Source organism: Gymnoscopelus braueri, assembly GCF_963280865.1.
Source record: "Gymnoscopelus braueri genome assembly, chromosome: 13".
Classification (NCBI taxonomy): Eukaryota; Metazoa; Chordata; class Actinopteri; order Myctophiformes; family Myctophidae; genus Gymnoscopelus; species Gymnoscopelus braueri.
The window spans coordinates 46,234,127-46,250,321 of record NC_137615.1 but is presented as its reverse complement, the minus strand read 5'-3'; the positions used below and the strand labels follow the sequence as shown (position 1 = coordinate 46,250,321).

At 43.3% G+C, this 16,195-nt stretch overlaps 1 protein-coding gene across 2 annotated transcripts; it reads left to right on the top strand.

The window, feature by feature from the left end:
• The first annotated feature begins 922 nt into the window (after positions 1-922).
• Positions 923-16,195, top strand: nlk1 (nemo-like kinase, type 1). Of its 2 annotated transcripts, XR_013934312.1 has the most exons (12): positions 923-2,459; positions 3,256-3,385; positions 3,486-3,541; positions 4,184-4,290; positions 5,246-5,331; positions 5,623-5,832; positions 7,306-7,407; positions 8,231-8,317; positions 9,814-10,012; positions 10,861-10,954; positions 12,017-13,711; positions 13,746-16,195. XR_013934312.1 is itself a non-coding variant. In XM_080447249.1 (11 exons), exons 1-11 carry the CDS (start codon positions 2,137-2,139, stop codon positions 12,063-12,065), a joined length of 1,443 nt encoding a protein of 480 aa, XP_080303375.1. In that variant the 5' UTR covers positions 923-2,136; the 3' UTR covers positions 12,066-16,195. The 2 variants fall into 2 exon arrangements, 1 of the variants encoding a protein (XP_080303375.1); XM_080447249.1 differs by having other exon boundaries at positions 12,017-16,195.

Here is a 16,195-nt window from a genome sequence, read left to right as displayed (position 1 = left end):
TTGAAGGTCCTTGATATGAAAATGTTTGAACTAACTGGCCTAAGGCATATCAAAAAGGTTGAGACTCACGGTCGTAATGCATTGCTTTTCCTCTCACATTTCTCACATTTTCAAATGTTTTTGATTAATCTTGAAAAACTGGGGGCAAACACTTCTTCTTTTTTTAAGATTTCTATTTATTTACGTATTATTATCATTACTATTATTATTATTATTATTATTATTATTATTATTATTATTATTATTATTATTATTATTATTTTATGTTACTTTGTCACCCAATACACCAGGCTCAAAATGTCATGATGCATCTCAAAGTGGGGTCCAGGCCGGGACCCCCAGTTTTCCTGGGTTCCTAATGGACACCTACAGGTCTGAAAACTCTGAGAGTATACAAATGGCTCTCGGAGTTATGTTGGTCCTTGAAATTAAAACGTTTGAGAACCACTGGCCTGTGTTATAAATAATGGCATTGTTTACACCAGCCACTCAGAGGACCCACATCCATCCATCCATCCATCCATCCATCCAACCATCCAACCATCCCCCACTCGGCTTTCAGCTCCTCCTACTGAAGCAGTAGCAGCAGGTTAGTGTTGCCATGTCCACTTATTATAAGCGACTTAGGGCTTGTTTTTCCTGTAAAGTTGCTTATATTGGTTATTGTTGCGTTTTTTTTCTTTTTTTTCTAAAGTGTAGTTGCTTATTTTGGGCTTGTTTCCAAATGTTTCCTTTTTTTTTATCCACATTTTTCTTAAATATATATTTTTTGAAATTAGCCAAAATAATGAGTTTAAGTACTCATGTGGCCCAGTTGCTTCTTTTGGGCTTGTTTTCATAGACCTTATTTCTCTCACACAACCTGGCAACCCTGAGCAGCAGGTACTACTGTGCTACTAGTAGCTGCTAGTGAGGATTCAGGAGGAGTGAAGCTGCAACCACCGCCACCACTGTGTGTTACTGTTGTTAATAGAGTTACAGCTGACTGACTGCACAGCGAGCAAAAAAATACAACCTACAAGAAAACCGAAGAAGACCCCTGTGGATCCTTAATAAATGAGACTTCAGGGCGGAGAAGGACGTGTATTTTGCAGGACATATTATTAAGTGCACTGGATGGTACGACACAACAATGGCCAGCTAGCGAGCAAGCAACCAACCACCATCAAAGCTAGCTAGCCGGCTCTAGCTGGTCCGCTACCCTTTTTAATTGAACTAGCTGAAGCTAAAGCTAGCCTGAAGCTAACGCTAAAGCTAGACCGAAGCCAACGCTAAAGCTAGCCTGAAGCTAAAGCTAGCTGTCTTAGCTGCTGGAGCTCCCCCGGCGGACGGACTACACAACAACAACACAAACCTTCCACTTCTTAAGGTTTTTCGTCGTTTTCCCCGCAACTCGCCGCCTCTTTGCTCTCGGCTCCGTGTACCATGTTGTCGAGGGCGTTTTGTTTTTCTTTCCCCGAACCTCCGTCTGTTTTCCGGGTGAATATCTAGGTCACACAGCAGCACAGTGCTAAGCTAACGTTAGCCGCTATATGGGTCAGCTGAGGCGGCGTCGTCGTTGTCGGCTGTTAGCCTGAGGGAACAGCTGGTTAGCATGGGAGCTAACTTCAAGTGAACGACCCTTTATTTATTTTTTTTACACCCAACTCTCGTGTGTCGCCCAACTTTGTTCCGAGTTCGTGTTGTTGACTACTAAATGTACACATGTCAGCACGGGGGGATGGTTCATTTTGTTCCTCAACACAACACTGGATGTAACTGACCTGAGCTGCTAGACCCCCCCCCCTCCCCGGTTCTTAGAGCAGATCAGCCCCGGTTCCTAATAGACACAAAGCTAGCTGAGGAACTACTGGATGATGTGCTTGGTTGTAGCTCAGATCCACTTCTCTCAGATCTATGGTGTGCAGCCGCTTCCCCGTGCGATCACCACCTCTCCATCGTGCCATCAAGCTGGGTTGTTTACACCAGGTGGATGTCACACTTCCCAAGCGTGCATGTATAGAATCAGATTTGATCATCATGCACATCAGAGAAATGCATCTCATTCACGATTAAACGAGTAGCTCGGCGTGGCTGTCGGACGGACGAGGAGTTTGTATTATTTTTTTTATATTTTACTTTTTTTTAAAAAGTAGAATGGCGTTCCATGGTGGTGGTACAGGCCGACAGACGGTGTGTGGCAACTTGTTCCCCGGGGGCTCTTCTGAGCTGGGGGGCCACAAGTATTTTTGTGTCAACACGAACTCTGGAACGCCTTCCACGGGCCTCAGTGCGACACCGTGTCTGACCGGACCCACGGCCCCGGCGGGGACGCCTCGCCACCCGACCGCTCTCGGGGGAAGCGCCGGCGGCGGGGCCGCGGTGCCTCAGCCTTACAGCAACCCGGCCAGCGAGGTGCCGAGCCCGGCTGAAATGGAGCCCGATCGCCCCATCGGCTATGGCGCATTTGGTGTTGTATGGTAAGTACAATTCCCCCTCGATGTATTATTGATTATTGCGCAACTCCCTTATGTGTACAAGAGATTAAGCATGTATTTTGGTTAGCCCTGATTATATTATGACAGTCATGGATGAACTTCAACATAGTGTTGATGACCGTCTTGGATCCAACATGGCTAGTATTTTGGTGTGTGTCCTGAATCCAATGACCCAATTTGGTAGAATTGGATGCAGACAGAGTTAGCCTGCTTGCATAGACAGTACATTCTGTGTTCTTAAGGCTGCAATCCGGAATGTATTTTAATAGATTAAACCATGTTTTTAACCAATGTGCATGGCAGTCTTACTATAATATAACATGTACATCTGCAGTGGTTGGAGGTGGTCTCCCTACTCTTTGAGAAATGTTGACCCTGGTGTTGATTGATTGAACACTTAACAGTTTGCGAAAAGTACAGAGGTACAGTTATACAATAATGCTAAAAGGATAACGCAAAAAGGCCCGAGGACTGGTTTCCATTGTGGTCCTATGTGTTCAATTCATCAAGAAGTGTTAGAATGTTAGATTGGTAGTGCTGCCTGAAGTTCATAAACAAAATATCTCCCATGGCTAAGCGGGGATTGCCTCTTGAGTGAGCAGTAGACAAGTTATCGATTGCAGCTTAAATTGATAAATTGAGGATTTTACTGTGTTGGTGCTGCACACCTAGGCATCAGAGTAAAACCTCTGTAATGCACAGACACAGCTAATTGCTCTCCTTTCATGAGAAGTTGTTTGATAATACTGTATTTTTGGCCTGTTCTCATGTCCTGCAGGTCAGTTACAGACCCCAGAGATGGCCGCAAAGTGGCCCTGAAGAAGATGCCCAATGTCTTCCAGAACCTGGTCTCCTGCAAAAGGGTCTTCAGAGAACTGAGGATGCTGTGCTTCTTCAAACACGACAATGTAATATTCCACAACACAGAAGGAACTGGGGGGAGCGGTATTGGATGAAACACAGGGTTGGCATAATTGGTGATCGTGTGGCTTCTTTCTATCTTTTCAGGTGCTGTCAGCCTTGGACATTCTGCAGCCTCCACAGATTGATTGCTTCGAGGAGATGTATCCTATAAATATGCACATCAAAGTATAAGTCAGACTTCAGGCTGACCTTCGTAGATTCCACACTCACACCTCGTCCCAGTTTCCTTTTCATTAATTTTCCCTGTCATGTCCTCCTTCTTTTTTAACACCTTAGTTTAATTTAGCTACTTGTCGCTAGTCTATATTCAGTACATCACTGCGGTCTGAGACTGGCCACTGAATATGAGATTGACCTGACACTTCTTTTGTGTCAAATGTAATGTTACTTAATTTATCATAGTGTTGCACTTATGCTGTTTTTGGTAAAGCCCCAATTTATGATTGATGTTAAAATTGATGTGTGCTACGTGCCTGGTACTTGAGAGACCTTTTTTCTTTTAAGATGTCTATTGATTTTTTTTACAATCATGAAATATTAGGATAGAGCTGACAGACACTAGAACCCATAGACTCACAAGTCAGTCTTCAGTGGGGAAAAATAGTTGTCACGCTGTCATTTATTTAGGGTATTCATCAATGAAGGGAAAAATCATTGTGCTTTCATTTAGTTTGGTTATACATCAGTGTCTCATTCACTGAATCTTATCATAGTCTGATGTCTGCTGGAGATAAATCCATAGGTGTGTCAGAGATTTTGCCTTGACTTTTGAAACCCCACAGCTACGTTATTACAGAGTTGATGCAGAGTGACCTGCACAAGGTGATCGTGTCTCCACAGCCTCTCACCACCGATCACATCAAGGTCTTCCTCTATCAGATCCTCCGAGGTGAGTAGCCATCCTGCTGGCATAGGGCAAGGGTTCCCAAACTTCAGGCAGTGACCCCCCAACATTTTGAACTGGGAACCCCCCACCCTGATAAGCACTTGGAATTGTAGGAGTTGAGGCATTACATTTTGTTTGACTCGGTTCCACAGATAAATAATGTGAAAATAGCAGAACTACCGCCGTTCTTGTGAGCTTGTAGATCGGCTATTTCCCAAAAATGTTTCTCTTTCTTAGGTATTTATTTCACAATTTGGCCAATGTTTGACCAAAAAGCTCTTAATAGTCCTTAAATTGTCACTCTAGAAATGTGCAGATACAATGCAGTACACTTATACTGTATGTTGGTTTGTTTACTGTTGAGTGAGAAAACAATTTTGCACATTAAGCAAATCATCTGGGACCCCCCCAGATGATGATGATGATGATAATAATAAACTTTATAGATCACTTTATAGTGCTTTTCATAAAACTGCAAAAAAAAAATCAAAGAGCAGTACAAAAACACTTATGTGTGCAATTAACTGCAGAGAATTGAGAATAAAAATGTCAACATCCAAATTATGGGAAGGTCTTAAAACAAAAGTAAGCAATAACAGGAGATAAACAAAGGAAACCAAAAGACACCAAACGATTGCACTAGTCTTCTCATTTGAGATGCATTATCTCTGGTTGTGAAAGAAGGTGTTTAGTGGATTATGTTGCAGACGCAAAACAAACCTGTCGGCAAGAAACAGCTGGCTGCCTTCTGGAGAAGTACTCCTTGTTCCCCTCCCTGGGGCCATGGAAAATCTAAATATTGAAATTAAGTCATGGCAAATGACACGACTTACATTTCATGGCAGTTTTGTATGATCCGGAGGAAATCTCATGGTCACTGTGCTAGTCGAATAATGTATGCATGATGTGTATGTGATGTGGTGAGATTAGATATATAATAACTGACTTTCTGGATCAGGCTTGAAGTACCTTCACTCTGCTGGGATCCTGCACAGGGACATCAAACCTGGAAACCTGTTGGTCAACAGCAACTGCCTGCTGAAGGTAACCCTTGTTCTTGCCTGTATACGTTTTTTCATATTTTGGATCCTTAAGTTAGTGGAAGGCATTTGGTGAAGGCCTCATGATTTATAGCAGCGGTTCTTAACGTGTGCTCAGGGGCCCCAAGTTGGGCCCTAAGATAAATGGTTGATAGTTAAGTACCAAATTTGATTGGGGTCACAGAAATAAAAACAAGTATCGATTGGGCTCCGTGGCCACCATGCTCTGTAGATGGCTACCAGAGACATCTTAACCCTCTAAGTGTTGTTTCCATCTGTCTTGCTGTGTGGGCAGATTTGTGACTTTGGGCTGGCACGTGTGGAGGAGCCTGACCCTTCGCGTCACATGACCCAGGAGGTGGTGACACAATACTATCGAGCCCCCGAGGTGCTGATGGGCAGCCGACATTACGGGTCAGCCATCGACGTGTGGTCGGTGGGCTGCATTTTCGCTGAGTTGCTTGGCCGGCGGATACTCTTCCAGGCCCAGAGCCCCATCCAGCAGGTAAGGTGGACCGGAGGCAGGGCCAAAGGGGACAGAGACGGCATGTGGTGTAAAGCCAGATTTATTACCAAAAATAGCCAATCTACAAGCTCACAACGTGTCTCAAGCTTGTAGATAGGCATGCTGCACATAATGTACGTAAGGATCCCACACGTCATGAAAAATCTTGTCCCTCTAGCGTTGGCAATGCACAGTCTAGTCTGTCATCTGATACCAGTTCTTAGCCATGCATGCGGCGGCACTCACAGGATGGCAATGACAGTTGGTCAGTCCGTCCATCCAACACAAACAAGATATAATTGCAGTGGAATTTTCAGTGCACCTTCATGCTCCCTGGAGGGTATTGATTTGTATTGATTTTGGTGACCTCATGACCTTTCCTTTAGTGCCACCCTTAGGGCAAAATTTCTATTTGCACACAAGATATCTCCTGACTAACCCTAAGGGACTGACTGCCATGAACATGCTGAGCACATGGTTGCTCCATAGAGGATGGACCTCGCTGATTTTGGTGACCCCCATGGCCTCTCCTCTAATGTCACCCTTACTGCAGATCTACACAGTTGTGCCAGAACAGTGCGTCATGGCAGAATTTGATTTTGCAATCTACAAAGAGGAGCCTCAAAATTGCCTCAATGGAAATAGCTTTTCATGGTCATACGTATCTAGGGGTGTCAGTAACATTCACACAATATATCAAAAAATGTAGAGAGTGGCTGCCGGTTTGCATTACACAAGCTTATCAGTGTGCATCCCCGTGTATGGAATGGTATTTGAATTGTATCAAGATTGTGAACCCAATATTGCAGGGGTTTTCAGGCCAAGGACCCCCTAAGTGAGAGAGAGATGAAGCAGGGACCCCCTCTGTATTGTATAAAATTATGTTTCAGATTATACTTTTTTTGTTTACTTGGTCTGCTCTTTTTTCCCTCTGCACCTATACCTCTTTGCCAAGAAGTGCTGCGAGGCGTTGTGAGCTTGTAGATCAGCTATTTTTGGCTAAAGTTCTCCTCAGAAAAGGGATGCTAGGGTTCAAGTGGTTAATGTAAAAAAAAATATATCACACAAAGATTTGGCGGACCCCCTGTAGTAACTCTGAGGACCCCCTAGGGGTCCCGGACCCCCTGTTGAAGACCCCTGCAATATTGTATTGTGCGCTCAGTGAATCATCACACCCCTACTACCCAGCCTACCAGTCTCATGTAGCTGTCTTCATGAGTACTAGTCACCTTCCAGAGTAGTATGTGATTGAGAATCAGATGTATATTTGCTTTGGCAAATTCAGTCTTCAGTCTAAAACACAAAAGTAATTGAAAACCTTATTCCTATAATGGAAAACGATCCATTATTGTTGAGTGGGAACCCTGTTTATGTCATTATGTGTGCCAATTTGTCCACCAGAGTGTGCTAAAAGCAGCTTGACACTGTTGGCTGCTTTTCATTTGGATGTTGTGTTCCTCCCTTCTGTTGTAGTTGGACCTAATCACAGACCTGCTGGGCACCCCTCCTCTCTCTGCCATGGCCTCAGCCTGTGAGGGGGCCAGGGCCCACATCCTAAGGGGACCTCACAAACCGGTAGGTCCTGCAAACAGTGTTTTCATCCACTTTAACTCTGGTGTCTAATGTCATGTTTTAAAAAAGCAGATCTACAAGCTTGTAGATTCATTTTGAATTTGGGACTTAAAGGGCTAGGAGTAGGACACTTTGGTCGAGGTTTGGGTTGTGTAGTTACCGTGCCATGATGTAACTACAAAGGTGGGCAAGAAATCAAAAACAATTGCTCCATCGATTAGAAATTGATAATTCAAAATATGCTCCCCATTGATTTTGCTGTGATTAACACATTGCGTGCCAATCGCGTAGATCTACGCGAACCTAAATAATTGCGCAGCGTGCCAGTCGCGTAGATCTACGCGAAGTGGTCTTTTTTTTTTTTTTACTAGCAGGTTCACATTTCATTGTAGGCCTTGTTCGCCACGACACATTTCATTGTAGCACCACCGGAAACGGAATTATCCGTATCCGGAGATTTTCGTTCCCATCCGCCTCCACTCTAAAGCGGAAACTAAATCTCCATTTTCTCGGTTGTTGTTTTTCTCATCAGTCAAATTGCCATCAAGAGTTTGAATGGCACCTGCTGTTTGATGTGAAGAGTGCGCACACACTCTAGTTGTTTAAAACTAGTGTGTCAATGGCAGAAGAAGGGTACTTTACAACAGCTTGAGATTCCTAACCTGCAACAGCCAGGAGCTAGGATTAGAATTGTCAAATGTTTTTGACAGCGCGATGTAAAAAAAAGAAGAAGAAAAAAGTACGGTACCTTCTATCTAAGATTCTCCCACAGCTGATTGTGAAAAACAGTCAATTGATGGTCTTTTTCTCGCTGTCTTCCTCCCAGCCGTCGCTGTCGGTGCTCTACATGCTCTCTGACGGCGCCACGCACGAGGCTATTCACCTGCTATGTCGCATGCTGGTCTTTGATCCGGTGAGTGCTCACAGAACCAACAACTGTTTGGTCCATTGTTGCGGATTGATGCCAGGAAGAGTTCCAGTAGTGTGACTGTTTAACCCCTTCAGTCCTAAATCGTCTCTGTCGGGTGGAAACCTCACATGTCCAAATCTGTTACTTTTCAGGATTCAAATTCAAAAATGGCAAAAGTAGCAGATCCACAAGCTCGAAACGCGGTGCGAAGCGACGCGTTTCGAGGATTTGCCACTTTTGATGCTCTTGTGTGATGCTGTAGAATGATCAAGTAGGGCGTTAATTTACAAAAAAAGGTTTCTGCCCGACAGTAACGATATTCTTCAACATACGATGGCAACAGTAGCTGAGTGGATGGATAGAGATGGGAATCGGAAGGTCACTGGTCTATTGTTGAAGTGTCCTTCAACAATAGACCGTGGAGGCTGTCCTTGAGCAAGACACTTATCCCCTATCTGCTCCCCGGGCGCTGTATTATTAGCATCCACTACTCATCCTAATTAGTTAGGATGGGAAAACGCAGAACCACATTTCACGTATGTACGTGCATTACGTGCATTATGAATATAAATAGCAGATCTGTAAAGTGCATTCTGAAATGGAAATGACAGATTATTTTCTCATTATGTCTGGATGAATACTAGAAATGCTTCTATATGAAATGTACTTACTTACTGTAACATGTCCGCCTCCCAACAGGCAACATATCATTAAGTACAACAAAACTGGCAGCAGCATACATAACATTCAAAAGACACAATATGAGTGTCCTTTGTCATTTCCTGCCTTATTTCGTTGCAATCGGGCAGAAACCTCTTATCTCAATTTTTTTACTTTTCGTTTTTTCATAAATGAAAGCCCTACTTGATCATACTTAACTACAGCATCACACAAAAGCATCAAAAGTAGCAGATCTACAAGCTCGAAACGTGGCACGGCGTGTTTTGAGCTTGTAGATCTGCTACTTTTGCTATGATTTGAATCCTGAAAAGTAACAGTTTTGGACATATCAGGTTTCCACCCGACAGAGACAATTCGCTGCACAGGACACAGATAATCTATTCCTGCTTCCGATTAGTTTGCAAGTTGGCAGTTAAGATTTGTTTTTTGCTCAAGTGCTTCATTATGTGGAAATGGTGACTTTAGTGTCATATGTATGGCTTAGAAAGCAGACCACAAATTGATGGCTGAACAAGAACAAAACGTATTTTTAAAGCTTACAAAAAGCACATGCAACACAAAAAAAGACAAAACGGGCATAGAAATGTAAAGGCCAAGAAAAGATGGAAAAGCAAATTAAATGATTAAGAATCAGTACCTAATAAGAACTAATACGTCATATACATAATGTTCGGATGGACATGCTATGTGTAAATATGTAGATACCTTGTTGTTTTTGATTCCTGCTTTTTTCCCATTGTCCTCAGTCTGTAGTCGAGTGAAGCGTTTAGCTCTTGTGGCAGACTTGTTGTGACCCTTCGTTCTGACTGTGCCCACAGGCCAAGCGGATCTCTGGCAGCGATGCCCTCTCTCACCCCTACCTGGACGAGGGGCGCCTGCGCTACCACACCTGCATGTGCCAGTGCTGCTACTCTGTGCCCAGCGGACGGGTGTACACGCGGGACTTTGAGCCTCCGGCCGAGCGGCCGTTCAGCCACAGCTACGAGAACAGCCTGCTGTCCGTGTGGCAGGGCAAAGGTAGGAGAGCCAAGTGCAATAAGTCTGATTTATACTGGTGTTAGGAACCGGTTTTATCACACTGTCAGAGCTGGTATGTGGACTTCACATCTGCTATACAATTACACAGTGGTGGAAAGTAACTAAGTATATTTACTCAAGTACTGTACTTCGGTACAATTTTGAGGTATTTTCCTTTACTGGAGTATTTCCAGTTTTCAATACTTTTACTTCTATCCACTACATCTCAGAGGCAAATTTTTTACTTTTACTCCACTACAATTATTTGAAAACTTTAGCTACTGGTTACTTTGCAGATATAAATTATTACCGTATAAAACATACATTAACCACGTAAGCCCTATTTTATACCTGGCTATTTGAAAAAAGACGACCTACAAGCTCACAATGTGTCTCATCGCTTGTGAGCTTGTAGTACCGGGGTTCCCCAGCAAAATTATTTAATAAAGCGTCACAATCATTTTAGCCCCATTATCCATATTTTATACTTTGGCTATTCAAAAATAGCAGATGAGCTTGTAGATCTGCTAACTTTGAAAAATCGTGAGTATGTGTGCAAATCTTTGAATATATATAATTTTTAAGCGAACATTTGTAACTCAAATCTTTGCTTCTGGGGGTCCCTGAAACAAAATATTTTGAGATGGGGGTCCGTGGCCAAATACATTATCATTTTGGGGGTCCTTGACATGAAAAGGTTTGAGAACCACTGGTCTAGGACACAGGTGACCAGCCGACAATTATGGTAACTATTGTTTGACATTGCTTAGTGGGTGAAAAGCCTCAGTTACATATATGGCTTTAGCCTGACAGCGAGGTAATGGTGTGCCTTTCCATCCCTTCATCAGAGCTGATCCATCGCTTCATCACGGAGCACCAGCAGGGCAAACGAGTGCCGCTCTGCATCAACCCTCAAAGTGCTGCCTTCAAGACCTTCATCAGGTGAGGGGACAGACTTCGTCTCACTGCCACATATGAGCCAGTAGTACTGATACATTCTGTTTGTTTTACTGAAGGTTAGACATGGTTAGACATGGTTCTGGGGGCGAGCATTTGGCGAAAATAACAGGTCAGCTTGTAGCTCAGCGACTTTCCACGAAGACGTTTGGTGTAGAGGGAAAAAATAAGTGGGGCTTAGTATACGCTCCTGGGCGACTTTGCGCTTCGAGCTTTTGGATCTGCTACTTTTGATACTTTTGTGTGACGCTGTAGTAGGGCGTTAAGTTACGAAAAAACACAAAAAGTTAGAATATGTTAAATTAAAAGACGACGTCACCTATGTTCACATAATTGGTCCTCACCAATGCTCATGATAAAATGGTAAGAAATGTATCTGCTCAGTCTGTGTCTCATAAGAGACTTCAGAAACCTGCCTACTAGTGACATCATCATAGGCAGGATTTCTTTTTTCAAACAAGATTTTTATGTTTTATTTGGATTATTATTATCGCGAGAACAATGGCTTCCATTATAGCATGCTTATAGCATGCTAACTTCCCAGGAATAGAAAGCCTGTAGTTTCTATTAGCTTGAATTCCACATTGATGATGTCACTGGTAGACGGGTTTATGAACTGTCCACAGCTCTCCTCTGAGACATAGACAGAGTAGACACAAATTGTACCATATTATATTGAGCATTGGTGAGGACCAGTTATATGAAGATAGGTTGAAAATTGGTGAAGTCGTCCTTTAAGGGCTTTCTGCCCGACAGCAACGATATAGGGTTTAAGTGGTTATGCCCTATTTAATACTTAAAATAGCCAATCTACAAGCTCAAGCTTTATGTACATGCACCGTATACATTTTTCAGCCGGATTTATACTTTGTGTTGCATGCGAAAAAGATTGCAGATCTACAAGCTCGCGCTGTGAGGTTGTAGACTGCTCTTTTTGACGTGTGACACCTTCGTACGGAAAATGATAAATTAAGCTGCTGTGTGAACTCCAAAAGAGTCTCCACCCGACCAAACCCATCAGCTCTCCCTCCACCCTCCTCTCCGCAGGTCCACGGCGTGGCATTCCTCCAAGGTGTCCAGGAAGGAGGAGAGATGAAGGAACACACCTGTTCGGTGTCCAGAGGAGCAACGGCGGTTTTCAGAAAGGATTTAATGGCCACAGAAACGCTCCAGAGGAAGTACATTTGTTTTTTTTCGGGGCATCTTTGGAACGTTGGGGGAGGGAGGTGTTCAGGCGTGGAGGAGAGACGTCGTACAAACCGGCCCCGTGTGGAATTCTGCTTACCCTTCTTTGCTCCTCCTCCTTTTTTAGAAAATTAGGGAAGTTGTTTTTCTTTTGGAACGAGAAGTGAGATCTACAAAAGACAAGCCCCCCCCCCCTCCCGCCCCCCAATCCAAGTATGAAAACTATGGGTTTACAGCCGGTGCCATAGGTGTTTCTGGTACTGAACAACAACAAAATGCTGCTGAAGTTCTGGAGGATGGATACGGAAGAGAAATTGCGCAAAGCAGGGGAACATCCCCGAAACCAGTGCTAGACTGGTTTCCCATTCACCTATGTTGATATTGGTGACGTTAAGGCATAATGATTTTAAGTAGAATAATGTTTTCATAGTTGATTTTTGTAGTCATTCCAGCCATGTGCAATATGGTTTAAAATAAAAACACACAAAAGTTATCCACATACTGGAGTAGGTTCTCCCAGAAAACCATAGAAGTCAACACTTTTCAGTGCTCTCGTAAACCAAATCTTCCCAACATCAACTTGATGGCATATCAGATCACCTGCTCTCACTCCCCATCTCACCGGATTCCCCATACGGGGCAATGTTATCTCTTCTGGACACTTAATTGTTTTTTCTTCTTTCCGCTGATGCCCGCAAATTAGTCACCGCTGTATATATGCAGCACGGATCGCGTCGGCGCACATCACGCATGTGACACTGTGTTTCCTCTAGCTCAGCCTTCCCTGCCGGACACCCGTTTGAAGTGTCCAACAGGCACGCCGATGCAATATACCAAGATGTAGCTGTTTCTACCGCGGGGGTGTCAAGTCCCTGGGTGAGAGCAGGGCATCGATCCCTCACTTTGTCCCCTCAGCAGACCTCGGGTCGCAGCGACCAGATCAGTGTCGTATAACCGTAATGCCTGATTTACACATGGTCGTGCGGCGTGTTGTGTGCCGAAAATGGCGCAGAGGTCGGCTATTTCCGTTGCGCGACACTGGCACAGTGGCACGTGGAAGTATAGCCCAGGCAATTCCGACTTTTTCTCCTCAAACATCAAAGACTATCTACAGTTGGGGAATGTATTATGGAAATGGATGAAGGTTTGACAGGGATGCACTGATACCAGTACACACATGGGGAGAGGAAGCACTAAGCAGGAAAATGTACATCCTTGTCCCCTGCTTGTTGAGTTCCATCCAAGCCAAGTATTTGTTTAGATCATGACATCTATTTTTAATGGTGTGGCTCTGCAGGAGTCGAGCCGTCTATTAGTGGGTTGTTTGGTCTGTCTAGTGTGTGTGTCCAGACCTAATCTCGCAAACCATTGGACCGATCAGCGGCAAATTTCCTGTGCCCACTGCTAGTAGGCCACAGGACAGTACCTCCACTCACACATGTTTTATATTTTTAAAGGATTAATGATTAATTTATTGAATTAATATTATAATGGGGCTCTGCAAGGCTCTGATCAGACTGAAAATTTGGAGTCATAGATATGTCATAGACGTCACAGGTTGGCCACATGAAGTCACAGAGCTACATTGGAGCCTTGTTAATTTATTTCGCCTGTCTCCCGGGCCCTGTCCACACTCAATTTCAGAGAATTAGTTTAGGAACGGGATATCTCATCTAATCAGCTAAATCTGACCCAACAAGCACATATTAGTTGTTGAAATAAGTCAAGTGTAGAAACTGCGGGGACGTCTGAAGAAAATGCATTGATCACTTCGGGCAGTATGGAGAGCGTAACACTGGTGTCAGTTCATCCCTTATATTGGGCCAACATAGCTTTGATGCATGTTCCAGCCACTAAGTAGAGAAGGCTCAGGTTAACACTTACCTTTTCACCCTCTAACACAAACACCCCCACACTCCCGCAAACATATTAGTCCATCTCTTGTACTACATTGTTCTGACCAATCCCCAACCAATGGAAAAAATAATAAAAAGTCGGGCTCCGACCATGAAGGTTGTGAACAAGGATTATTATTAGATGCAAGGCGGAGCATCGCGCAGACCATGGTTTTCCTATTTTATTTTCTAATTTATTGACCGCTTGTGGAAATGTGTGTGCGCGCGCGCATCTGTCTTTCTGTCTTATCTTGTAAAAAGGCAGAAAACGCAGCCCTCTGCTCTGAGATCTTGATACCTCAAAACCAATAAAGGGGAAAAAAGAGGGTTAGTCTGGAGTGCACATGGGACTTTGTGGACATATCTATGGACTGAAAAAACAAACAAACCCATCTTTTATCTCTACTGCAACTTGACGTCATTCCTTTGGACTCATCGACTCTGTTCTTTACCTCTGGCTCCTAAGCTTTCACCCCACTGTACGAGTCTTGCTACGGGGGAGATGCAGAGCTGTAGGGATCGTGTCGGTGTAAAAAATTGCTGCTGTTTTTGTTTTTTGTTTTGATATTTGTTTTGTTGAGTTCCTGTTCATGGTAAGGCTCAGGTGTCCCAATTGCAGACTATGAATTCTAACCGCACGAATACATGATTGAAGTCCACGGCACACTGGTGTTGCCAGTCAGCCTTCGTGCATGCGCCGTTTGCAGTTCGTCCATGACTGTCCGGGATTTGGCATTTGTATGCCCAATGGCGGCTTGCTTGCCGGCGCCATGATGAAAACCTCAGACAGGGATGCACCGATATCGATCCTGTCATGGTATATCAAGCAGAGAATAAGGCTAAAAATAAAGAATAGCTTGGTGTTCTAGTTGGATATACTTTATTATACCAATAATAAGACACGTTCAACGCCAGATATATCCAGGGAAAGTGACCCAGCTTTTGCACACATGGAAGGATGTTGGATCTCTATAATGGAGGAGAAAGGAATATATCGATTTTTGTCCAATCTTCCCCAATAGTCTATTGCTGAGTAACTTACTCTTTATCAGTGCATCTCTGAATGCTAAAAGGAAGGACGGCGGGTATCCACACCCTGTCTGACAGAACAGAATTGGATCTGTTGATTCTTAAACCCTTGAAACCTCACACAATACTGCTACAGTATGAAAATATTAATACATATAGGTCAGCGATTCATTGCAGACTGCTAGCACCGTCATCCCAACACTAGATGACACTATAGGGACTGCCAGAATACTTAACTTTGTATATCTGCATGTGTATATTTATTATCCCACAGAGAGCGGTTGGGTTTGAATGCTGTGCAATGGTCGAGTTTGTCGACGTTGACGAAAAATTACAAAAAACTAACAAAAAAGAAATGTGCATTTTTGTGGTAATTTTATTTAATTCATTTTAGGAAATGAGTTTATTCTGGAGCTTTTTTTGATGTTTGATGTGATCCCATTTTAGTTTTTTTTTTATCCCTTCATCCGTTGTTTTTTTTGTTAGTAGAACACCATTCAGGCTAGTAAAGTTTTAATATAGATTGCCTGAAGTCGGTCTTTGCCCCCCCCCCCCTTCTCTCTCTCTTTCTCCCTCCCTCCTTTGCACTTATAGTCCAAACATTCAAGCCTGACTTACACTTCATTGTGCACCGGTGTCCTGCGCGAAAATAGACGATATACAAGCTCACAATGCATCGAGCTTGTAGACTGGCTATTTTCGGCGCTGGACACCATCGTGCGACTGAGTCTAAATCAAGCCAAGTGCATATTTCTCTCTTTCACTTGTCTGTTCAGTTTGCCAATAGATATTGAAGTGGTGTGATCTGTGTAGAGCAGGCTGGACAGGCCACTCGGTCATCTAAGGTAGACGTTTTGTTTTTATTTTTTGTTTTTTTCAGATAATGAGAAGGAAAACTTGATATTTGTGTTTTATTATGAATATATGAATACCAATGTTCTGTTTTGTCATAACGTTTTAGCAAGAGGATTTTTTTGACTTGTTCCCAACAAATACTTGAATTTCTTAAAAAACAAAAAAGGTTTAGAGTTTAATTAGTGAATGATGAATAAAAGAATAGACACTGGATAAAATAATCTTGCCCTGTGTTCTCATTTTGTAAAATTGTGTATTACCA

Excerpts from the sequence above, each read along its gene's own strand:
- nlk1 (XM_080447249.1), top strand. The coding sequence starts at position 2,137 with ATGGCGTTCCATGGTGGTGGTACAGGCCGACAGACGGTGTGTGGCAAC. Across the intron at positions 3,386-3,485 it reads GCTTCTTCAAACACGACAAT|GTGCTGTCAGCCTTGGACAT; the intron begins GTAATATTCCAC and ends CTATCTTTTCAG. Across the intron at positions 10,013-10,860 it reads GTCCGTGTGGCAGGGCAAAG|AGCTGATCCATCGCTTCATC; the intron begins GTAGGAGAGCCA and ends TCCCTTCATCAG.